General features: G+C 40.8%; 1 protein-coding gene across 10 annotated transcripts in view; it reads right to left on the reverse strand.

Annotated features, from left to right (window-relative positions):
* The window catches only part of LOC115205100 (rap guanine nucleotide exchange factor 2), a 138,536-nt gene that overhangs the window by 41,288 nt on the left and 70,228 nt on the right, over positions 1–27,020 (reverse strand). For all 10 annotated transcript variants that reach the window (XM_029770741.1, XM_029770740.1, XM_029770737.1 and 7 more), the window contains 2 exons: positions 25,581–25,656; positions 23,170–23,337 (listed from right to left, as the gene is read on the reverse strand). In XM_029770741.1, the coding sequence (XP_029626601.1) occupies positions 23,170–23,337; positions 25,581–25,656 (244 nt within the window). The remainder of the gene's footprint in view (positions 1–23,169; positions 23,338–25,580; positions 25,657–27,020) is intronic.

Raw genomic sequence — 27,020 nt, forward strand, 5'->3', positions numbered from 1 at the left:
TGCAAATAGTCTGGGTAGCCATTTGATTAGATGTTCAGGAGTCTTATGGCTTGGGGTAGAAGCGGTTTAGGAACCTCTTGGACCTAGACTTGGCACTCCGGTACAGCTTGCTGTGCGGTAGCAGAGAGAACACTGCCTGGTGTAGAGGTCCTGGATGGCAGGAAGCTTGACCACAGTGATGTACCCTCTGTAGTGCCTTGCAGTCGGAGGCTGAGCAGTTTCCAAACCAGGCAGTGATGCAACCAGTCAGGATGCTCTCGATGGTGCAGCTGTGGAACCTTTTGAGGATCTGAGGACCCGTGCCAAATCTTTTCAGTCTCCTGAGGGGGAATAGGTTTTGTCATGCCCTCTTCACAAATGTCTTGGTGTGCATGAACCATCTTAGTTTGTTGGTGATCTGGACACCAAGGAACTTCAACCGCTCAACCTGCTCCACTACAGCCCAGTCAATGAGAATGGGGGTGTGCATGGTCCTCCCTTTTCCTGTAGTCCATAATCATCTCCTTTGTTGAGGGAGAGGTTGTTGTCCTGGCACCACATTGCCAGGTCTCTGACCTCCTCCCTGTCTCGTCGTTGTCGGTGATCAGGCCTACCACTGTTGTGTCATCAGCAAACTTAATGGTGTTGGAGTCGTGGCTGGCCGTGCAGTCATGAATGAACAGGAAGTACAGGAGGGGACTGAGCACACACCCCTGAGGGGCCCCTGTGTTGAGGATCAGCGTGGCAGATGCGTTGTTACCTACCCTTACCACCTGGGGGCGGCCCGTCAGGAAGTCCAGGATCCAGTTGTAGAGGGAGGTGTTTAGTCCCAGGGTCCTTAGCTTATTGATGAGCTTTGAGGGCACTATGCTGTTGAACGCTGAGCTGTCGTCAATGAGTAGCATTCTCACATTGGTGTTCCTTTTGTCCAGGTGGAGTGCAATAGAGATTGCATCATCTGTGGATCTGTTGGGGCTTTATGCAAATTGGAGTGGGTCTAGGGTTTCTGGGATAATGGCTGTTGATGTGAGCCATGACCAGTCTTTCAAAGAACTTCATGGCTACAGATGTGAATGCTACAGGTTCAGTAGTCATTTGGGCAGGTTACCTTAGTGTTCTTGGGCACAGGGACTATGGTGGTCTGCTTGAAACATGTTGGTATTACAGACTCAGACAGGGAGAGGTTGAAAATGTCAGTGAAAACACTTGCCAGTTGGTCAGCGCATGCTGGCAGTACACGTCCTGGTAATCTGTCTGCCCCTGCAGCCTTGTGAATGTTGACCTGTTTAAAGGGCTTACTAACATTGGCTGTGGAGAGCGTGATCACAGTCTTCCGGAACAGCTGATGCTCTCATGCATGTTTCAGTGTTATTTGCCTCGAAGCGAGCATAGATGTAATTTAGCTCATCTGGTATGCTCGTGTCACTGGGAAGCTTGCGGCTGTGCTCCCCTTTTGTAGTCTGTAATAGTTTGCAAGCCCTGCCACATCCGACGAGCATCAGAGACAGTTTAGTACGAGTCAATCTTTGTCCTGTATTGAAGCTTTGCCTGTTTGATGGTTCGTCAGTGGGCATAGCGAGATTTCTTATAAGCGTCCGCGTTCAGAGTCCCACTCCTTGAAAGCGGCAGCTCTACCCTTTAGCTCAGTGCGGATGTTGCCTGTAATCCATGACTTCTGGTTGGGGTATGTACGTACGGTCACTGTGGGGGGGACGTCATCGATGCACTTATTGATGAAGCCAATTACTGATGTGGTGTACTCAATGCCATCGGAGGAATTCCGGAACATATTCCAGTCTGTGCTAGCAAAACAGTCCTGTAGCTTAGCATCTGCTTCATCTGACCACTTTTTTATTGATCAAGTCACTGGGGCTTCCTGCTTTAATTTTTGCTTGTAAGCAGGAATCAGGAGGATAGAATTATGGTCAGATTTGCCAAATGGAGGGTGAGCTTTGTATGCATCTCTGTGTGTGGAATAAAGGTCTAGTGTTTTTTTCCCCCCTATGGTTGCACATTTAACATGTTGATAGAAATTTAGTACGACAGATTTAAGTTTCCCTGGATTAAAGTCCCCGGCTACTAGGAGCGCCGCCTCTGGGTGAGCGTTTTCTTGTTTGCTTATGTGTGGTCTTAGTGTAAGCATCAGTCTGTGGTGGTATGTAGACAGCTATGAAAAATAGAGTATCTCATGATAAGCTATAGACCACACTACCTCAGGCGGGCAAAACCTTGAGACTTCCTTAGATATCATGCACCAGCTGTTATTTACCAAAATAAACAGTCCGCCGCTCCTTGTCATCAGACGCCGCTGTTCTGTCCTGCCGATACAGTGTATAACCAGCCAGCTGTATGTTGAGAATGTCGTCGTTCAGCCACGACTCCGTGAAGCATATAAGATATTACAGTTTTGAATGTCCCGTTGGTAGTTTAATCTTCCGCATAGGTCATCAATTTTACTTTCCAAAGATTGCAAGCAGAATGGAAGGAAACGGGGGTTTATTTGATCGCCTATGAATTCTCAGGAGGCAGCCCGCCCTCTGGCCGCTTTTTCTCCGCCTTCTCTTCACGCAAATGACGGGGATCTGGGCCTGTTCCCGGGAAAGCAGTATATCATTCACATCAGGCTCGTTCAAGGAAAAAAAAGGATTCTGCCAGTCCGTGGTGAGTAATCGCAGTTCTGATGTCCAGAAGTTATTTTTCGGTCATAAGAGACGGTAGCAGCAATAGTATGTACAAAATAAGTTAAAATATAAAAGTTACAAACAACTCAAAGAAACAAACAAAAACCCAATTGGTTAAGAATACGTAAAACGTCAGCTATGTTCTCCGATTGATTGTGGCTGTCTGTTTACCTTTTACAAATTTCAAAATACAAATCGCTCAACATGTGGGAACTCCTTCAAGACTGTTGGAAAAGTATTCCAGGTGAAGCTGGTTGAGAGAAAGACAAGAGTTTGCAAAGCTGTCATCAAGGCAAAGTGTGGCTATAAAATATATTTGTTATTTTGTTTAACACTTTTTTTGGTTAGTACATGATTCCATGTGTTATTTCCTAGCTTTGATGTCTTCACTACTATTCCACAATGTATAAAAAAACCTGGAATGATAAGGTGTCCAAAGTTTTGACTGGTACTGTATGTACAGTATTTCATGAAGTGTATCAACGCAATGATGTGCCAAATATTTTATTTAGTGCATTATTATACAGTATAAGCACTAGAATAAGCTGCCTCAATATTTGCAGCCATATTGGTGATATCTCTCTAGGAGCTATTCGATCTATAGTATTATGGAATAATTCTAATGTTAAGGTAAGATTTGAATGTTGAAAGCTGATCAGAGAGCAGCGCTTCCTTTCTTTCGATCCTGTTAGTATCGACACATGCTCCAACGATGCACTTAGCGAACGTTCTCCGAGTGGGAAATGGATGTTACATCTTCGGCCGTTGTAGTAACGACACATCGTTAAAACAGTCGTAAGCCTAAGTTACAGTGCTATTGGGAAACCGGGCCCTGGTGAATAGGTAGAAATGCCCCTGTATTAAGGTGTGTGTCAGGGCCACGGTGAGGTGTTCAGTTTTAACAGATACACTCGGTCTGCAAACTGTATGATTGATGGCCATCAGTGATGGCCATGTGAAAGTGGGTCTGAGCATTGTACAATGTAAAATAAGGTATATGAAATAACAAGATCAGCAGTTGAAGTGTTTAAGCCTGGAAATGAACGTGGCTTGGTGAACATCACAGAATATTCAATCTCCCCATTATATTGGCTGCATAACATTTAATCTTTGCAGGCAAAACTGTGAGACAGTGTGTGTGATTGACTGACTACATGAGATTGAGTAAGGAGTAGAAGAGTACAGAGAAAGTCACAAACCAGGCACAATGCTGATGTCATCATCCAATGTTGACAGAGACATGGGACATTGAGGGAGAGTAGATGGCATAATATGACCCTCTACTAGGCCTACTCTTTCTATTATCCTTCAAATGTCTGTAAGCATAGTACTCAACACTGTTGCTTTGGAAGTTCAAACTCTTACCAACAGTCAGTGATGAGGGAATTGCCAAATCAGTCCAGGTTCAGGACAACAGTTCATATGCAAATTAATAGTTACAAATGTAGGCTACATAAGTCCATACATGCTTATCATGGGAATTGTGAACATTCAAAACTGTTCTGATTACATGAGGATAAAGTGCCCCCCCCCCTTACACCCCTTATCATAACTTGCCAACATAGCAGGCAAAAAAGAAAACGAAGATGTCTTCTCCCAAGTCGGTCATTACAGAAGCAAGTGCTTGGATCGGTCTCTATGTGTTTCTATGATGTTGTGTAAATCCTTTTAACCTGGGGCTTTTGCATCCGTGCAGCAGTTGAACCTAGGCACAGCAGAACAGGCCGCCACAAAGGACAGCTCTAAAAATAGGACCCCTGCTTTTCCACGGGCGCGTCTGTCTGACATGTTCGTCTGACTCCTCTCTCGCTCTCATTCATCTTGTGCTTAACTCTGAACTGAATGTTCACCTAGCACTCCTATTTTTTTTCCACCATCTCTAATCTGATTTTGTCCGGAGCCAGCAGCGTCCTCGAGTCAAATCGGGACATGAGAATACTGGAGTATCAGAACACCTGATAGAGAACGTGGGCGTACTACATTTAAAGAGTGGTATTCAATCTAAAGCAATAGCCAGCTAATTGGGTAACAAACACTATTCTTGGTAAATCCATTTGAATTCAATCGCTTGTTGACAGCATCCCTTTTGATTTTAACAAAACCTTACATACATATTTGCCCATTGTAGATATGCTCAGAAAGTGACTTCTTGGACCAGGACGCGAAAACATTCACGAGATAAAAGGTGCTCAAAGTTGACCCATTTTGCATACCCCACCATACCATGAGACATGCATGTCCATCACTGGAAAACATAAATGGCTGAGATTGATATCAGGGTTTTTTATGGATCAAAAAAGGGCTTAGGTAGTGGGCATGGCAATAGGCGCGGTCTGCCAGTTGAAGTGGCTGAATTTTAGAGAACAATTTTCGCAGTGTAGAGACATATTTTCATTATTAAGCCAATTTCCAGAAATTCTACACATTTCTCCATGGAGCTGTGAGAAATGTTTGCAGTTTTAAAGCTAATTTCATGCGATTCTACATATTCTGCCATGGGGCTGAGAGAACGTTATGTAGTTTTAAAGCAAATTTCCTTCAACTCTGCAATTTGCTATGGCTAATGCTGTGTTATTTTGCGCAAATTTAATAACATGTATAAACCGGGTAGTTTGGATACTGATTAGCTAAAACATCATTCAGTCGTGTGTATGTGAGACCGTATACCATGACTATGATGTTTAGCGTTTTCACCTCGATAAAATGGCTACATCAACAATAGTTTGACATGCCGATGTACAAAATAAGCACTTAGATTAACTTGAGAAACCGAAACGAAAAGAATATTGTGAAACAAACAAAGTGGGCACTTACCTGCTTCACTGACTGATGTGCAGAAAAAGGGATACATTGTGAGTTTGGGAATACAACATAAAAACGGAGCTGAACGTCATTCTACGGGACTTGTATGGTTCAGTGAGAAACATGAATGCCGAAGAATATGAGATTAGCAGCTATGCTGGACTTGAACCGACATATCAACGACCCCCCTCTCAGTTTGGCATGGAGTATACAGAAGGACACCGAATTCACAACGAGCAACAATGTGTCTGTCGACGTAATTAAAAAGTTGAGGGAAGAGGGGCGCGATAAAGCTGCCCACCAGTGAACGGCTACATATGGTATGCAACTGTTAGCTTGCTAAATCACGCTAATGTACGTTGACAATATAACCGGTCGCTATGTAGGACTAACTATTATCCTAACTATTAGCTAATGTCTTATGTTTCAGGTACACAAAAACGCCAATGGGAAATGAACATCCTCGCAAAAATGCTGCCAAAGATCTGAAAAAGAGCTGGCCCTTCGCAGATTTACAAACCGCTGCTTTCGAATCAACATGATACAGAAACTGTCGGATGACAGAGACACGAGACAGAGGTACGATAAATACTGTCTGTCAGAGGACAGATTCGAAACCTCCCTTCAAAGTTGCTGGAGGCCAAATCTGGAAGCGGTGGATCACTAGGCTCTCTGACAACACAGCAGCAGCTCCCCCAGTTAAAAGAACGGCATCCATTTCCAGCAGCATGGAGCCAACAAACGATAACATGTGCAAGCCAACAACAAATGATAACATCGGACCATTTTTTCACTAAATGGCAACATTCAGATCAACGTGAATAAATAATTGCCATGTGTTAGTCACTCTAGAAGTGGTGCTAATGCTCGGTTTTTGCATACATTTAATGTAAGCATGCAAGCTAGCCTGTGGTTGTTGCATAGCAACCAGTCTAGGATGAGACTTTTGTCCAGACTACTTTTTCTGGCAGTATGTATTTATTAGTTAAAGCAACATTCATTTTCAATTTAGATGTGTAGTTCCTTGGCTTACTGTGTTGGCAACCCGTTTACAAAAGCAATAAGGCCCCTCGGGGGTTAGTGGTATATGGCCAATATACCACAGCTAAGGGCTGTATCCAGGCACTTCACGTTAGCCGTGGTGTATTGGCTATTTATACAACGGGTGTCTCTAATCCTGAATGTTGATTAGTTAAAACCTTGCTGGAGTGCTGCATCAGATCACCTGACCTCAACCCAATTGAGATGGTATGGGATGAATTGGACCGCAGAGTGAAGGAAAAGCAGCTAACAAGTGCTCAGTATATGTGGGAACGCCAAGACTGTTGGAAAAGCATTCCAGGTGAAGCTGGTTGAGAGAATGCCAAGAGTGTGCAAAGCTGTCATCAAGGCAAAGGGTGGCTACTTTAAAGAATCTCAAATATATTTTGACCACTTTTTTGGTTACTACATGATTCCATGTGTTATTTCATAGTTTCGATATCTTCACTATAACTCTAAAATGGAGAAAATAGTACAAATAAAGAAAAACCCTGGAATGAGTAGGTATGTCAAAACCTTTGACTGGAACTGTATATGGATGCGGTAAAGAGGTCAATCAAACCAATGGAATTGCCATGGAAATGTGTGGGGGAAAGGGCCATTTGAAAGATCCCGAATCTCCTCATGGCCCCTCAGCAAAAATATTTTGCACTATGTTGAGGTAAAACAAATGTAGTTTAATGCTTGTATGGATGTCAACCCCAACACATGTTCGTGTCAGTCACCAATCAACTGCATTACAGTTAAAAACGACTGGCTACCACTACCGATTTCTGTGTGTGAGCTATACACCAGCTTATATGAACAAAAGTTAGCATTTAGCAGTCACTTCTTCTAAACCTGAAAAGGGAAAACTTCTAAATGTTATGCAGCGAAAACCGCCAAATATATCCAAATCGGATTTAAGTAACCACATTGTGGCCCTGTGACAATACATAAATCAATATGGATGACAAATATCCACTTTGTTAGATTAGATTTGTTGAACGTGCACTAATCTGGTCAATGGAACAGTCTGTGTTACATTGACCCCTTTACCTTATCTATTGCCAGGGTTAGAGGTTCCAAATCCATTATATTCATTGTATTTATATGGTTTTTCCACCCGAAAATGTATTTTCTGGAGATTTTATAAAAATATAAAATTACCTTTATCCAAAACCATTTTTTCCCCCCCAGATACACATTTTGTGTTGTGCCCGCCATTGGTTAAGACAACATGGTCTTGAATGCAGGGTGGGTGTCATGTTTTGGCAGATACATTTACTAAAAATAAATGGGAATATCTGTTGTTTTAAATTATACTGCCAATCCTCAACAGTAAACCTATTGAAATCATAGAAATACGGATAATAGAATAGACAATATTTAAGTTGACATTCGATGGTGGGTGGATCTTTTTGGTAGTAATTAGAAGTTAAAATGTCAATTCAATGAACATCTGAAATAGTGTACGAGCTAAACTGCAGTGGTCTGAAGGGATAGGTCAATTCAATGAGTTCTATTTCTATGATTGAAATGACACCAACCCTGTATTCAAGAGCATGTTGTGTCTCAACGTATGGCAGGAACACAAAAACCTCATGAAATAGGGTCTAAGCTACAACATATGAGAATGTTTATGCATTTTTAGATAGACGTTAAAGGTTTAAAAATGTCAATTTTATGAAAAAGTTGAGTTTAATAACACTAATCTTTTAAATTAAATCAAACTCAACTGTTTATCTTTTCCAGTGATGAAGACATGGATGTCTCATGTTATGGTGGGATATCCAAAATGGGTAAACTTTGAGCACCTTCATCTCCTGAATGTTTTGGCATTCTTATCAAAAATGTCACTTTCTGACCATGGGCAAACATGTATGGAAAGTTTCGTTTAAATCAAAAAGTATGCTGTCATAAAGAGATTGAATTCAAATGGACTCACACTTCTTCACTAAAGAATTTTACTATGCAAGAACGAATAGTCGTGTAGGCTACTCAACTCATGGTAGTCAACACAGCAATGTTCACACATAGAAACAGGAAAACCTCAACCCAATCACACATCGATTAAAAAGCATTCACAAACCCACTTACTGGTTTGGTTCATGATTGTCTAAACCCAGGTATAAAGTAACACCAATTTTGTGATACCCAATTAGTAGTTAGTCTCGTCCCATCTCTGCAGGCGAAGGTCAAGAGCCATGCATCCACCGAAACACGACCCTGCCTAGCCACACTGCTTCCTGACACACTACTCGCTTAACCTGGAAGCCAGCCGCACCAATGTGTCGGAGGAAATACCGTACAACCGGCGACCGTGCATGCGCCCGGCCCGCCACGGGAGTCACAGGGGCGCGATGGGACAAGGACATCCCGCGGGATCGAACCCGGGTCTGTAGTGACGCCTTAGACCGATGCGCCAATCGGGAGGCCTGATTAGACCATCTTGAACATCACTTTAACTTTGGTTCAGCGGTTGAGATTCGATGTTCCTCCAACAGCTAAATTGTGCTAATTATCTCAGTTTGTAATCATTAAGCGGTGCAGCAATCCAAGTTATCATGTTCACTGCACTGATTACGACCATATTCCATATCGCTGTTTAATGGGTATTGCAACATATCAGCGGAGAGGAGACTAATTTTCAGATGCGAAATTGTGAATCTCTATACAACCACAATTGCTTTTCAAATTCTTGTCCCAATAATATAGCTACAGGAAAATGCATTTGACACCATTAAATGAAAAGATATGCAAGTCTATATCTAAAGGTAAAGCTACCTACATACATGAAAGTGAGAGACAGACAAAGGCACATCAGACACACAAATAGAACTAGCACAGACAGCTGCAAAGCACAGGTTAGCGAACACACTGTACTGTTTTGTTCATGCATACATGTGTATAGATGTAATGTATCATGACACCTGTACCATGTATGACCATGATGGCTTTTCGTGTGTCAAACCTCAATGTGAGTGGTCCACAATGTGGTTGAAAAAAAATCTATATTTTGTATTATTGTATCGTTTAAGTGACACTTAAATACATTGTTCTAACTCCAACACACACACAGTACCTGAGCTTTAATGCATTCCTGGGAGCATTCAGGATGAAATGAAAGGCATGAAAAGAAGAAGCAGAGACGAAGATGGGTGTTATTAAACATGCAACTCAGGGATGGAGAGAATTAGGCCTGATGCTTCAATAGCTGCAATTGACAGCTGTTAAAAAGCATTATTCTGTGCCAGTTGGGCAGGGGTAGAAACACAAAAACATGTACATTATTCATTGAGCCAAACACTCCCATCGTCCTTTACCCGTTTCGCATCACAACTGAGCCATCTGAAGACAATACTTCACTGGTTGGGCATAAAAGAGACCTTATAACAAGACTCAACACAGACAGACACAAAAAGATTGAGAAATCGCAAGAAAGCCCAAATTGCATTCAGCAAGGGCACAGTCAAATAAGCGCCCATATTGTGAGACAAAACGGTTTCGGAATCATCATTAGACGCAATAACTACAATCCCCTCTGGGGAGTTTCAATTTTACATTGAAACAATTAACACCAATCATGGACGGAAATTAGCCTGTGGTTGGTTGGATACCGAGACGAAGGCGGGAGGTGATGTTGAGTTGAGGGGCATTGATTCGCTGAGGCCGCCGCAGGCCGCGTACGTCGCACCATTGAAATGAAGTAACAGCTGCTCAGGGCCTAGGCAAGACGCTGGCGGCCACCGAGCAGACCCCGAAGAGAGGGATTACTCATCTGTTTGAGTGGAGAGGGAAAGATGGTGAAATGGAGAGAGTGATAAAGAGAAATTGAGTGAGCAAGAAAGAGAGAGACACAAACCACCATCACAGAGACAATACCGTCTAACCCAGGGTTGCCATGTCAGCGGTTTTCTCACAAATTGGCCTATTTTGAAAACGATGTCGTGGGTGAAAATGTATTGGTCGCGGGTTGTAGGTTTTGGGGCTGCTTCTAAGTTGCACTGCCACCACCATGAAATTTCTCTTAAAAAATAAAAAATCTATTTCACTGTGACCTGCTGCTGACTATCAGGCAGTAAGGCAAGCTGTTGCTGAGTGAGTGAGTGAGTGTGTGTGTGGGGAACGCCAGAGGCGTGTGTGTTGGTTGAGAGAGCACTGCAGGTAGCTTAGTCCGCCTCTTACATTTTGCCCAACGCAGTTAAGCCAAAACCACGCACCGTTATTCAGAGGGGCGTTCTACAACGCTTTGAGCGCTCTCTAAGTCTCCACGTCCGGGGAAGTGAATATCATGCAGCGCGGAATTTACGTCACTGATAAATAACATTTGCCCTTGTATTTCAAGATTGAAAAATAGAATAATATCGTGGACCGATCTAGCCATAAACTTCCCTTAACACTCAAAGACATTCAATGGCTGTAGCATAACGTATTCGACTGAATGATTGGCTAATAAATATTTGAGAAATTATGAATAATAAGCATATGCTTTTACCTGATAGACTAATGACAATATAACTTCAAATACCGAGCTAGTAACGTTAAGTAGACTAGTTAAACTTAGCTGACCTTCAATTGAGGGAATTCAGCAGAGTTCTCTGAGACATTTTTACAACTCATTCAAACTCTGAAAATAAATACATGGGCAAATGTTGCCAAACATGAAGATAGTAGGCAGCTAATTGTTAAATGACACTTTCTGTCCTTACCTTGGAAGGCCACGGTCTTCCAACTTTTTACCAGTTGTAGGTAGGCTATTTAGATTATCATTATGGAGACACCTATTTCCAACCTTTTTTCCATAAAACATTAACATGCTAGAACTGATGCGCATCAAGAAATAACATTGACAAAGCACTGGAAAACTACTTTGGGGACATTAGATAAATTCGCTCTGCGGTGGTTTAAACTCCATGCTAATGTCGACTTTGCTTATGGAAAACGGTATCAAGCGAAGTGTTTTACGCATTTTGGGTCTCAGGGGTTGTGCGAGTGGACATTTTAAATGGAAGGTTTGAAACTCCCTCTCATGCTTCTGTTATGGAGGAAAGTCCTCAATGAAACTGTCATTAAAATGGAGAAGCCCGACTGCAGTGTGCATTTCGGGGCAGGGGGCTCAATGTGGGCAGAGTCAAACGTATTTAACCCGAACCCTTGAACCTCACCCAAGTTGAGGTTCAAGTCGAAGGTATTAAAGTCAACGAAAGCGAATCTTAAACGTAACCTACATGGATAAAAATATAAACCATGGAAGTGAGACTGTTATTATGCATAATGTACTTTGTAATATTCATGTTACACCAGTGCAGTGGTATATTTTTATATGACCAACTACCGCACCGATGTTAGCATAGCATTAATTAGCACCCATTTGCACGTGAGCTAGCTAATTGTTTACATTTAGGAAATCTAATCTGGACAAATTTGCCTACTTGAGCAGTAAGCCTAGGTTTACATGTACAGTTATGTAACCGATTTGATCATTGATTGCGTTTCTTCAATGTATGCCTTGTTGTGTTTGGCTGGATCTAAATGTGTATCGTTGATGCCGACAGCCATTCCCTAAGTTACACATAGCGAGTCTACACAGCCCACACATAGAATATACAATTATGAAATTAAATGCCTATTGCTTATTTTATGCCTTTCTAATTATCATGCCTTTTATGTCTATGCTTATTTTCTTTGATGTATAGAGACACTAGTGTGTTATTGGAGGGCGATAGTCTCCCCCCAAAAAAACTTCATCACTGCCCCTTCTGCACATAAGGCTGAACAATATATGGTCAACAACCACATCAAAGGTCATGCTTCAGTGAGGCACAGAGGTACTATTTCTTTCTTTGTTTATTAAATATATTTGACATTCCTGTTTTTTGATTTGCTCTATTTTTTCAGTTACATCAGTGTATTTAATTGTATAACTTGTTACTTTACTGTTATTCCTCTCTTTCAGCGTTCACAATCAAAGTGTGACTTCAGTTGTAGAAATGCGACACACGTTCATTGTTGCACGGCAACAATAATCAATAGAGCCGTTTCGGAAGCACCCAGAGGGACCTCAAGAGCACCCAGAGGGACCTCAAGAGCACCCAGACGTAGAAGTCACCAGAATCTCTGATCTCTTTACTGGGGCTGGTATAACTAAATGTACCAAATACATTCAGCTTGTCAGTATGTCTATATTAGAGGTCGACCGATTAATCAAAATGGCTGATAAATTAGGGCCGATTTCAAGTTTTCATAACAATCAGTAATCTGCATTTTTGGACACCGATTATATTGCACTCCACAAGGAGACTGCGTGGTAGGCTGACTACCTGTTATGCGAGTGCAGAAAGGAGCCAAGGTAAGGTGCTAGCTAGCATTAAACTTATCTTATAAAAAACAATCAATCTTAACATAATCACTAGTTAAACTAGTAATATCATCAACCATGTGTAGTTATCTAGCTTGTCCTGCGTTGCATATAATCGATGCGGTGCCTGTTAATTTATCATTGAATCACAGCCTACATCGCCAAACGGGTGATTTAACAAGCGCATTTGCGAAAAAAGCACTGTCGTTGCACCAATGTGTACCTAACCATAAACATCAATGCCTTTCTTAATCAATACACAAGTATATATTTTTAAACCTGCATATTTAGTTAATATTGCCTGCTAATATGAATTTCTTTTAACTAGGGAAATTGTGTCACTTCTCTTGCGTTCTGTGCAACAGAGTCAGGGTATATGCAGCCGTTTGGGCCGCCTGGCTTGTTGCGAACTGTGTGAAGACAATTTCTTCCTAACAAAGACAGCCAACTTCGCCAAATGGGGGGATGATTTAACAAAAGCGCATTTGCGAAAAAAGCACAATCGTTGCACGAATGTACCTAACCATGAACATAAATGCCTTTCTTAAAATCAATACACAGAAGTATATTAAACCTGCATATTTAGTTAAAAGAAATTCATGTTAGCAGGCAATATTAACTAGGCAAATTGTGTCACTTCTCTTGCGTTCATTGCACGCAGAGTCAGGGTATATGCAACAGTTGGGCCGCCTGGCTCGTTGCGAACTAATTTGCCATAATTATTACATAACATTGAAGGTTGTGCAATGTAACAGCAATATTTAGACTTATGGATGCCAGCCGTTAGATAAAATATGGAACGGTTCCGTATTCCACTGAAAGAATAAATGTTTTGTTTTCGAAATGATAGTTTCCGGATTTGACCATATTAATGACCTAATGTGACTCCGCCCACATTTGGCCCCATCCCAAACTGCACACTGCAGTCAGGGGTACTTGATGAAATGTGGAGAATTAACTCTACAAGCAACACTAGACTCTTATTATGGTGGGAGATTTTAATACGGTCTTCAATACCTCTATGGACCGTAAAGGAAATCACACTACAAACTATCACCCTCAGGCACTTAGGAAATCATGAATGTCATGGATATATTGGAATTAGTGGATATATGGAGGCTTAAATACCCTGACCTTGTAAGATACACATGGCGGAGGCTTAATCAAGCTAGTCGTCTTGATTACTTTCTTATGTCTATCTCTCTGGCACCAAAAGTTAAAAAAAAGTGTTGATAGGGGACAGAATGCGGTCGGATCATCACATAATTGGCATATATATATGTATATATATATATAAAAAACTCTTACAGAATTTCCATGTGGGTGAGGATATTGGATATTTAATCAAAGCCTACTAGATGATAAATTGTTTAACTAGGACAGAAGAATTTATAACTGACTTTTTCCAGACATACCATACACTTAGGTTGGAGTCGTTTAAACTTGTGTTTGAACCACTCCACACATTTCTGGTTAACAAACTAGTTTTGGCAAGTTGGTTAAGACATCTACTTTGTGCATGACAAGTAATTATTCCAAAATGTTTTACAGACATATTATTTCACTATCACAATTCCAGTGGGTCAGAAGTTTACATATGCTAAGTTGACTGTGCCTTTAAACAGCTTGGAAAATACCAGAAAATGATGTCATGGCTTTAGAAGCTTCTGATAAATTAATTCACATCATTTGAGTCAATTGGAGGTGTACCTGTGGATGTGTTTCAAGGCCTACCATCAAACTCAGTGCCTCTTTGCTTGACATCATGGGAAAATCAAAAGAAATCAGCCAAGACTTCAGAAAAAAATTGTAGACCTCCACAAGCCTGTTTCATCCTTGGGAGCAATTTCCAAACGCCTGAAGGTACCACGTTCATCTATACAAACAATAGTATGCAAGTATATTTTTGGAGAAATGTCCTCTGGTCTAGATGAAACAAAAATAGGAATGTTTGGCCATAATGACCATTGTTATGTTTGGAGGAAAAAGGGGGAGGCTTGCAAGCCGAAGAACCATGAAGCATGGGGGTGGCAGCATCATGTTGTGGGAGTGCTTTGCTGAAGGAGGGACTGGTGCACTTCACAAAATAGATGGTATCATGAGGTAGGAAAATTACGTGGATATATCTAACGGCTGAAGCAACATCTCAAGACATCAGTCAGGAAGTTAAAGCTTGGTTGCAAATGTGTGTTCCAAATGGACAATGACCCCAAGCATACTTCCAACGTTGTGGCAAAATGGCTTAAGGACAACAAAGTCAAGGTATTGGAGTGGCCATCACAAAGCCCAGACCTCAATCCTATAGAACATTTGTGGGCAGAACTGAAAAAGCGTGTGCGAGCAAGGAGGCCTACAAACCTGACTCAGTTACACCAGCTCTGTCAGGAGTAATAAGCCAAAATTCACCCAACTTATTGTGGGGAGCTTGTGGAAGGCTACCCGAAACGTTTGACCCAAGTTAAACAATTCAAAGGCAATGCCACCAAATATTAATTGAGTGCATGTAAACTTCTGACCCACAGGGAATGTGATGAAAGACATAAAAGCTGAAATAAATCATTCTCTACTATTATTCTGACATTTCACATTCTTAAAAAAAGTGGTGATCCTAACTGACCTAAGACAGGGAATTTGTACTAGGATTAAATGTCAGGAATTGTGAAAAACGGAGTTTAAATGTATTTGGCTAAGGTGTATGTAAACTTCCGACTTCAACTGTAGGTACAGCAGATCCCCTTATTGTATGGGACACTTTTAAATGTGCCTTTAGAGACCATGCAATTCAGTACTCCTCTATAAAACAAAAGCAATTTAGATCAAAATAGTCCATATTAACAAAATAAATTGAAGGACTAACAGTACAGTTAGATAGCAATAAAAACAGTACCATAGAGGCACAGAATAAGTTAGAGGAAAAATAAAAATAAATGGAGGAACTTAGTCAAGAAACATCCAATGTAATATATTATAAAAATAAAGCGAACTGGATGGAATATGGGGAAACATGCACCAAATGATTTTTCAATGTTCAATATAGAAATGCTACCAAAAAAAAATGAATTGAAACTTCTTACAAATGGAGTCACGCATGATTCACCGAATTATATTTTGAAAGAGGAAGTAAAGTACTTTAAGAATATGTTTTCGTTTCAGTCTCCTCCATCTTCACTAACCGAAGCTAATTGTGTTGATTTTTTCCTAATAATAATGTAAAATTAACATCTGTACAGAAAGACACATGTGACGGTCAAATTACAGATGCAATTAAAACCTTTAAGGCTGGGAAAACTCCAGGGCTGGATGGCATACCAGTGGAAGTATACCCAAGTTTTTTGATATACTCAGAGGACCATTATTAGCATGTTTTAACCACTCCTATATAAATGGTAGATTATCAGACACACAACAAGGTCTGATATCATTATTACTGAAACAGGACCCAAGAGGCCTCTTACACTTCAGTATTGTGATGCAAAAATCCTAGCTAAATGCTTGTCGCATTGAATAATAAACAAAAGTATTGTCAGATATTATTCATCCTAATCAGACAGGTTTTTTACACGGACGATACATTGGAAATAATATAACACAAGTACTGGAAACAATAGAATACTATGACATATCGGGGACACCAGGCCTGGTTTTCATAGCTGATTTTGAAAAGGCTTTTGATAAAGTACGACTGGAGTTTATATATAAATGCCTAGAATATTTCAATTTTGAGGAGTCTCTTATTAAATGGGTTAAAGTTATGTATAGTAACCCTAGGTGTAAAATAGTAAATAATGGCTACATCTCAAAGTTTTAAACTGTCTAGAGGAGTAAAACAAGGTTGTCCACTATCGGCATATCTATTTATTATTGCCATCGAAATGTTAGCTGTAAAAATTAGATCCAACAATAATATTAAGGGATTAGAAATCCGTGGCTTAAAAACAAAAGTGTCATTGTTTGCTGATGATACATGTTTTCTTTAAAAACTACAATTAGAATCCCTCCATGGCCTCAGAGGATCTAGATACTTTTGCAAACCTCTCCGGATTAAAACCAAATTATGATTACGTATGATTACGTATTATTATATTACGTATTGGATCACAAAAAATGGCTAATTTTACATTCCCGTGTAGTTTACCAATAAAATGGTCTGACGGGGATGTGGACATACTTGGTATTCAAATCCCAAAAGAAAGAAATTCTCACTCCAATAAAGTTTTATAGAAAGTTATCAATTTTTGCTCAGATACCGGTCTATTTGAAGAAAAATCACCCTGATTAACTCTTTAGTCATATCACCTATTTGCTATGGTTTTGCCTACACCTAATGACCTGCTTTTTAAATTATATGAACAAAAAAATTCAATTATATTTGGAATGGCAAGCCAGACAAAAAAATTAAAAGGGCCTATTTCTATAACAAATCTGAATTCGGAGGGAAGAAATTATTAAATATTAAAGCATTAGACCTCTTACTAAAGGTATCAGTCATACTTAAATCCAAACTGGTTCTCTAGTAAATCGGTCTCACCCGATGTTCAAGAATGTCCTTTTCCCCTTTATTCAGATTACAACTGCTCACTTTCGGTTGTTTGAAAAGGAAATAATCTCCAAAATATATATATATTTTTAAACAAGCCTTAGAAAGTTGGTTGCAATTTCAGTTTAATCCACCTGAAAAGACAGAACAAATAATATAACAAATATTGTGGTTAAACTGAAATATACTAATTGATAAAAAAAATGTATTTTTCGTTGAAATGTTTAAAAAAGTTAATTTTAGTGAATGATATAAATAGGACTGGTGGAGTTATGTATATAAATTGCAAAATAGTTGGGTAGAGATTTTCAATGTACCCATTCCATGGCACATGGTTTATGAATTGACACGTAAAACAACGCCAGATTCAAAACTTCCATTTTTTCAATTTAAATGACTATACAAAATTCTTACAACCAATATAATGTTATATATATGAGGGATACAATCTCACCAGCTCTGCAGATTTTGCTGTGAGGAGGCAGTCATTCAATCATTTATTTTGTTACTGTCCATATGTAGCTCATTTTTGGTCACAGGTCCAGGAAAGGCTGAAGAATTGCAATCTTTGCCTAGAACTAATGCTGCAGATAGAAATACTGGGTGATTTGAAAAGCCATAATCAATCAATAATATAATAATTATTTTAGCAAAAATGTTTATCTTTAATTTACAATCTGTAGAAGCTATGAGAATAGAAAGGTTCAGTACTTTTGTGAAACATCACAGCACATTTGAAAAATATATGGCAAATAGAAATTCAATATGAATGGTGTTAAGAGATAGATGGGAGGGGTTGAATGTAGCTGAAGGGTGGGAGTAATAACAAGAACCAATGTAAAACGTATATAGGTTCAGAAATGTTGTGAAATAGCACAGTTGGATGGACATCAGAAATAGAGGAAGGACAAAAACAAACAAAATATAACTATTGTAAAATAGATTGTCTGTAAAATGTATATAATAAGTATAAACTGAAGGTAGAAGCCTAAGTGTTATTGTTTATTAGTTTACTCCAATTGGGGGAAGGGTGGTAAGGTTTGCGGGGAATAATAAAGGTATATTCTAAAACAAATTATGTATATATGTATGAATGTTTATGTATGCCCTGTTTATGTATGAATATGTTATGTATGGGTATGTACATGGATATATATATATTTACAAAAAAAAGATATGGGGATTGAAAAAAAAAAAGTGGAGAATATGTTTGCATCTGTTGGCCATCTAGTAGCCTATTCATTTATATGCCATTGTAGGCTACTGTAGGCTACCATTTGACACAATAAATATGTTGAAAGTACAATATCACTGAAGTCATTGCAAACCAATTTGTGCCACTTGTGTAACCTACCTGGAGCTTGCAAACGGATTTAATAAATATCCTATAACTTCAGTTTATCGTTGTTGTAGCCTTAAATGGGAAGTTATGAAAGCTCTATCGCAATTGTCGATTAGTTATTATAACACATTAGATTGACATAAATCAGTCAGATTAGGCTACAGATAAAGATAAGCATATACAGATGATTAACATTTAATTCAGTGATTGAAATTAAGACCCCATCTTCAGTAGGCTATTCCAGCAGGCTATTGAGAAACAAGCACTTCCTACCTCGAAATCGACCCCCCATTCATGTATAATAAATGAGTCTGTCAATTTGAACTAAGCTAAATCGTTCAGTTTACATCTTGCCTAGGCAACTGTAGGCTATCTGAAATTATATGTAGGCCTATCAGGGGCTATAGGCTACCTGCATCTAGCTAAGCAAACCATGGCAAAGTTGATATCATAAACCCAGGTTTTAATCTGTAGCCTATGCCTATTGAAATGACAAGTCAACCTTGCAAATGGGCTATTTATAGCTAACTGTTTGTAGTCTTAACATCTGGCACATAATAACAGCACAGTTGCCAGAAAATAGACTAATATTTATTTTTTAAAGTTTGTCCAAGTGTTTCTGGCACACAGATTGAGATCCTCTGTCCAACTTTCGTCAAACTCAAACTCTCCTGTTGGATTAGTTCCTATAGCAAAAGGGATTTATATACAATTATAAACTGGGTGGTTTGAGCCCTGAATGCAGATTTCAGCTTTGAGTGTTGCTAGTGCAGGTAGCACATGGAATCATGGTAATTCTGCCAAAAAGTTATATTTTTAATTATAAACTGGGTGGTTCGAGCCTCGAATGCTGATTGGCTGAAAGCTGTGGTATTACAGACCATATACCAGGGGTATGACAAAATCTTTATTTTTGATGTTCTAATAACGTTTATAACCATCTTATTATAGCAACGGCTAACGGCTGTATTTAGACACTCCGCATTGTGTCATGCTTAAGAACAGCCCTTAGCCATTGGCCATATACCATAACCCCTCGTGCATTATTGCTTAATCATAGCAGTCAAACGAGTTAAACCGACATCCATTGATGGAAAATGATCTGGCGAGTTTCATTTGTTTTTGTTGTTGTTGACATTCAAATTCCTTTATTATGGTCACGTCATAATATTTTGATGAAAATGCTACTAACGTCATTACGTCGATATTCCTTCTTCATTGGCTTGATGTTGTTATGGAAAAAGGGTTTATTGTATAAATGTGGAAACTCCTACCTTACTGCGGCAAAAATTACTACATTTTTTTACTAGTTTTCAGGCCTTTTTGGCATGTTTTGAGTGGTCATTGTTATGGAAATGTTAACTGGACCTGGCAACCCTGATCGAACCACACTGTTGACAGATTCTAAATTGACATTAATTTTACTACATCATGAAAGAAATAAAGAAACCAAGAGAGCAAGAGGGACAAGGAGAAAAAGGAGAAAAAGGAGAAAAAGGAGAAAAAGGAGAAAAAGAGCCAGCCTGAATAGGTGGTGCCTATTCTGAGGACAGAAGGAGCTCAGTCAGTGTGGCCGACCTCGTCTGAGCGCGTGCGGGTGGTGTGTGATGCATTCTAAGATGTCTGATAGCGTCAGCTGCAGGGCTCACAGATAGTCTAAACCACAATTGCTGATTTGACGTCCGTTTTTAAGTCTGTTTAACTGCATTTTTCATTTGGAACTTGTCCTTTAGCATTGCTATTGTTTCAGTAGCTTGGTTTCTGCCTTTGAAGCTATTAGCCTTACCCTCATGTGAGAGCCAGGCTATTCTAGGCTTTTCATTTGGTGAAGCACCAGATCATTTTTGCTTTCTGAGACTGAGGTAAAATGGATGTCTGGCAAGTGACAACTATCCATTATTTAATGAAGCGTTTACCCTTGGGAGTGTCTTTTTCAGGGGAAGACCAGGACATTGGGCTACACACAGAACCATACGTCCCAAGGAGACCACCAGTGCTAGGTTAGCATGCCATTGGCAGTATACCTGTTATAATTTATTAAGACACAGTAGCTGTTGGTCACATCCCATCACATCAGGTCTACGCTGGGGGAACAAATGCTTGGGACCATCTCTTTGCTTAGAGGGCCTTCAATGGGGATGGACCCCACTGAAGGAAGGCCCACACTTAAACCGAGTGTCCTGTAAATTGTTTTCAATAAAGCACGTTCCTGTCAACCATAGATGATTGGCAATATTTCTATATATTTTGTTGAAGAAAAGAAAGGTGAAAGTAGAGACAGCAGATATATTTGGATCGGTGTCACCATAGGTAGATAGATACCTTGAATGAAAGACCCCTTGCTGTAAATGGGATATCCCCACAAAAACAAAATGTTCATGCAATACACCTATTCCGAATGTCTACCAAGTGAGATTTAAAGGGACGTAAATTTGAGTTCCGAAGACAAACCCAAGCTTTTGGCATGTTACACTGCTCTCTCTATTCCTCTGCCAAAAGTTTCTCTCTGGTGCATTTTCCACCTCTAAATGCGCCTTAGGGTTTGAGAAGGAAAATCCCAGCGCAGCCTGGCATTCCAAATGCGGGAGATTAGCGTGCTACATGTCATCTTAACATCCCAGCCCATCCAAGCTTTCCCCCAATGCGCTCAGCAGTATAGTCTCAACTGAAGTTATTCCCTCTACGTACTGCTTTACTTCAAGTGCACTACACTCCACTCGGGACTACTTGTTACCATGGCACCCCACTTATTCTTCCCACAGGGCCTCTGAGGAGAACTAGAATTTTGTGACAGGCGTCGTCAGGCCATGAGAAAGTTCAGGGTATCCTTTTATGTAAAAACAAGAGCCAGTCTACATTTAGGGGGCGGTGTTGGGGGGGGGTGGATGACGTCCGGCGCGTTTCCGCTTTGTACGACAAACCCAGATTATTCCATGGTGTTCCAAACGAGCCGGGGTACTCTCGCTGACACCATCCTCCCTTTGGAATTGCAGAAATAGGAGGAATGGATTGAAATAGGGCAGAACTGAGGCTCATGAAAAATAACATGGGGCATGGGGTGTGTTCACATCATGAGTGAACATGGGTTCCCATGAATAGCAATATGGGGTGTGTTCACGTGATTGTACTGTACACTTCATTATAGTGAACATGGGTTCCCATGAATAGCAATATGGGGTGTGTTCACGTGATTGTACTGTACACTTCATTATAACAGAACACACTTTAGGACCCATCTCGGGCACTGCTGTGGCCACCTCAGTGGACTGTGGTGTGCTCCATTGGAAAATAAGAGAGACTCCATCTCCACACATCCTGCCTTTTTAGAATATTTGAGGGGAGGGGTTTGCATAAAGATAGGCACAGCTTTGGGACTACATGATGAACAGGATCCCTGTTCTCTCTTCCACACAGACTGTTCTCTTCTCTCCCTTCACTCTCCTCTTCCCTCCTTTCCAGTCATGCTCCTGCTGATTTCGCTGGAGGAACCAGCTGGCTCTACAATTACCATCCACATCAACCCCTGGTGGGTGACTCAACACAGCTTCTCCCTTCAACTACATGGAACTCCTAGAGCTACACTGTGTAGAATAACAACCACCCTGACACCGCCTGGAGCAATAGGGGACACAGGGGTTATGGGGTGAAGGAAAGATGCAAAGGGAGTAAAGGCAGTGGGTATATGGGGGTGTTGCATAGAAGCACTAGTTCTAGAAAAAGGGCCCAAAGATGACACAGGAGGGTATAACCTATATATAGTCTATTAAGGTCAGACAGTGAGGTTGTAGCAAATGGTGCACAAGAGTCGAGTAGAGAAAGGTATACAAGGTAGCCTACAGCGAGGATAGCAAAAGGGTGCACGGCATGAACAATGCATTTTGAGTACAGGTACCCAGAAGGGTAGAATAATAATATAATGGCCAAACAAGGCACAGCAAGCCTACAGCAAACACGATACATTGACAACAACCTAACTATAGAGCACAGCAAAGTAGAAACAAGGGTGCACACAGATCAGGGTATACATGTAAGGTACTATAACTAGTAGGCTACACAGATCAGGGTATAAGGTATTCACTAGTAGGCTACACAGACCAGGGTATAAGGTATTAACTAGTAGGCTACACAGACCAGGGTATAAGGTATTCACTAGTAGGCTACACAACCAGGGTATAAGGTACAAACTAGTAGGCTACACAGACCAGGGTATAAGGTATTAACTAGTAGGCTACACAACCAGGGTATAAGGTACAAACTAGTAGGCTACACAGGTAAGCGCCCAACAAGCTTAGACTATGTTAGCCGACCCAAGCGGAGGCAAGGTAAGGAGTATGTTAGGCCAACACAGAAACTCAAACTACACAAACTAGACACGAGTGCCAAGCAACACAAAACAGCCTATTTACTAACTAAACAGGAGGAACCAGGTAGCTAGATGGTGACTCACCGTATGGTATCCCCTGGCTATGGGCGGCTTGCCGGTGGGGTACGGGTCCACCGTGTCGATGATGGTCTGCCGCTCGCCCTTCTGGTTGATCTTGCGGAACCTCCGGCGGGACTGTCGGTGCGATGCTTGCCGCTGGAAGTACTCCTCATTTTCATCCATATAGTCCACCTGGGGAAATCGGGTAGGAGGAAAGGAAGGAGTGACTGTCTCTTATTTTCCTCGCCCCCTCCTCCTCCTCCTCTTCCCGCCCCTCTCACTGCGTAAAAATTGCAGCGTGTGTGGGCTGCGCCTCAACACTCCTCTCCGACATCAAAGGAAGCTATCACAACTCCAGGAGAGGGGGAACTAGAGAGAGGTACATAATTAATTGGCAAGGGAAGTGTGTGAAAGGAAGAGGGATAAAATAGAGGAAGAGATCAAGAGAGGGATGGAGAGAGAGAGGAAGAAAACAAGATAGAGGGGAGACAGAGGGAGATGGAAGGAGAGATGGAGAAAGGGAGACATACCGGCCCCTTGCCCTGATGTGATTCAGATTTAGTCATGCAGTCATTCAGTCTTGAGTTCAGTCATTCAGTCAGATGCTGCCCTCCCTCCCTTATGATCACACTGCTCCTGCCGTCGATCACCTTCGGGAGTCACAGTCCCATGAAATGGCTCAAAATGACCGTCGTAATAAGGGATAATGGCACAACTGGCCTCAAATGATGAGTACAACTTGAGGTTGAGGAGAAAGCGAGTCACAAGGCAACGACCATCAGAAGACAGAAATACATGTTCTGCCTGCAAAATATTGCAACAACATCTTTTCTCTGCCCACAAAATGCATTTCAACGACTTAATACTTAACAGTCAAGAGTAGTAGCCTGATGAAATAGGCCTGGTGCTAGAATGACAAATTTAAGGCGTTTACAGTTGGCGCACACTCCTCCCTCACAAGCTTCTTCACTGCGGCTTCACATTTCACAGCACTCAGCCTTTGGGATTACACATAAAATCTCTCTACCTCTCTCCCTCTCTCTCTCTCTGCCGTACCAACTGCTGCTATGGCAACGGCAGGGGAGCTGTGGTGGATGAGAGAGAGTTGTGTTTGAGAGAGGAGCGAGAGTGCATGTGGTGTGTGTATCAATTTGGTTTGAGTGTGTCAATCAGTTGCAGTGTGTGTTGACTGTGCATATGTGTGTATGTATCGGTTTGAGTGCATGCGTCTGTGTGCGAGTATGATTTTGGTTTGCGTGTGCATGAGTTTAAGTATCTTGCGTATATCGCTTTTAGTAATGTGTTGGAGACTGGGGGCTTAAGAGCGAGAGCTGCTGGTGTCTTAGTATCATAGCACCCCAAAGCCATTCTCCCAGTAATTATAGGCTGCTTGTTGCGCCCATAATAGCTGAGGCTATGCCAGGAAGTGGTAATGATCAACAGTAGGACAGAGAGGAGGAGAGAAGGCTATTAGAAAAGCTGAAGCTTAGCGGTTGGAGCCACATTTAACAAAAAGGTGCCATCTATATAATTATTATTGTAGACATTCATAGGACACTATGATTACAGAGAATATCTTTGTGGCAGCCATACTGTAGGATAGTTGGTGATTAACAGTAACATGACGTAACTGGTAAGGTATGTTTGCTCTATTCAAAACGGAGCAATTTTTAGGCGATAGAATCTGTGTCAAATTGTAGTGTGCGTGTCTGTGTACGCGCTTGATTATGTGTGTGTGATTGATTATGTGCGAGTGTGATTGTGTGGTGTGTGATTGATTATGTGCGAGTGTGATTATGTGTGGCGTGTGCACGCACACGTCAGAGAGAAAATGACAGTGGGCTTTCATATCTTTAAAGATATAGCACGCCTCCAAGGCCTCCTGTTCGACAGCAGATTGTGTTGTGCTGCTACTTTTATATCCTGGTAAAGCTGGATTGATTGGTTTTCAATTTTGCTTTTTATAAGGTCTGTGCCAACGTTTGATGTTACCATAAAACTCGGTCAAACTTAATATCACTGACTGTAGCCTTATATCACTGACTGGAAATTACTGAAGCACTTTATTATATTCATTACATTTTTCCAAGTACGCGAGCGTGCAGTGAACAATAAAACAGCTGCAAGTACTATAGCTGAATGTATGCATGTCAAGTGAAGCACTAGCATTACTTATAGTTGGTTAGTCCACAATAAATAAAAAATAAAGGCCATTAAGTAGACCTAAAATCTAGGCACCTAAATTAGGTGGGGTGTAAAAGTCCTCATAAAACATACTAGGTCATTGCTAAGCCATGTCCCTATAAGTCCTAAGCCCTAAGTCGCATCTTTTGTAAACCACCCATCCCAGTACATCAGTGTATGAAGTGAGTGTGGTGTGCTGTTGCCTGATGCGACGCCACTGTGGTAAATTTGGCAATGGCGGCAGGACTCACCACAATCATCTCGGAAGGTTCCAGAACGATGCACTCGCATCCGCGTCTCAGGCTCCCTGCAGAACGCTTTCCAAAACTGGTGATGGAGCAAAGGAGAGAGAGAAGAAAGAAGAGTTTAAGGCAGGAAAAGGCACTTCTGGCATCATTGGGATTCAATCTGGAAATCCTGTTCCAAAGATGGAACAGACATACGAAGATTCACTCTAAAGTTCCTCAGAGTAAAATACACCACAGAAATACACCACAAGTGGAAAAGTCCACTTGGTGACATCACAGGCTCTACAGTATATGTGCTCTCCAGTGAGGAGGGGTGTAAAATATTGAAGTGGAAAAACCAAAAGTCTTGAAATGGGGCAGCAGCCATGGAAATTATGAGTAGGGTAAATTAGGAAAAAAAAAATTAAAAACTTGGGGCTGGATGAAGATTCGAGACTGCAAGCGTTGTATGATGCATTCAGACCCAAATTTGAGTCAAGGGCTCCCTTGTGCCGTATTTACAAAATGATCAACACCAAAATGTGTGTTGATGTGACCCCCCAAACTGATGCGATTATTTCTTCAACATAAACTCTAGTTACTGAGTATGTACACATAGTGGTCTGAGAAACATCCACCAGTTTGGGATATATTTTTTATATGCTGTGCAGAAGCCATTATTCTTGCCATTTCACCACCAAGTTGTGTTGCAAACGACTTTGAATAGGCATCATATTTACAACACCTCCTACTGATGGCAGCCTATCCTTAATCCAGCGGATCCCAAACTAGGCGTTATGGAAGAACTTCCAAAATCGCCCCAAAAATATATACATACAACACACAAACACAGTACAAGTTTTTATTTGTACTATTTTCTACACTGTAGAATAATGAGAATGTTGAGAGTGTGCAAAGCTGTCATCAAGGAAAAGGGTGGCTACTTTGAAGAATCTAAAATATATTTTGATTTGTTTAACACTCTTTTCGTAACTACATGATTCCATATGTATTTCATAGTTTTGATGTCTTCACTACTATTCTACAATGTAGAAAATAGTAAAAAATAAAAACCCTTGAATGAGTAGGTGTGTCCAAACTTTTGACTGGTACTGTGTGTGTGTGTGTGTGTGTGTGTGTGTGTGTGTGTGTGTGTGTGTGTGTGTGTGTGTGTGTGTGTGTAATATGTATAAATGATAGTCTTTGTATCTCAAAATCATTGTAATGTGGTTTACCTTAAAAATCTAAAAATGAAAATTATTAAAATCTAAAAGACAATTAAACCAGAGAGCGCCCTCAGATCATGGGAAAAGGCTGGACTTGACCATTGCACTTGAATCATTCCCACATTGAATGGCTACGTCCACTAATCTATGAAACCCACACACTATTGCAGAGACTTTGATATTACCGGCCGCAATTGATAGTGAAAACAATGTGTGGGGAAGGCAGATGCATAGAAAA

This window comes from Salmo trutta, chromosome 13, assembly GCF_901001165.1.
Source record: "Salmo trutta chromosome 13, fSalTru1.1, whole genome shotgun sequence".
NCBI lineage: Eukaryota > Metazoa > Chordata > Actinopteri > Salmoniformes > Salmonidae > Salmo > Salmo trutta.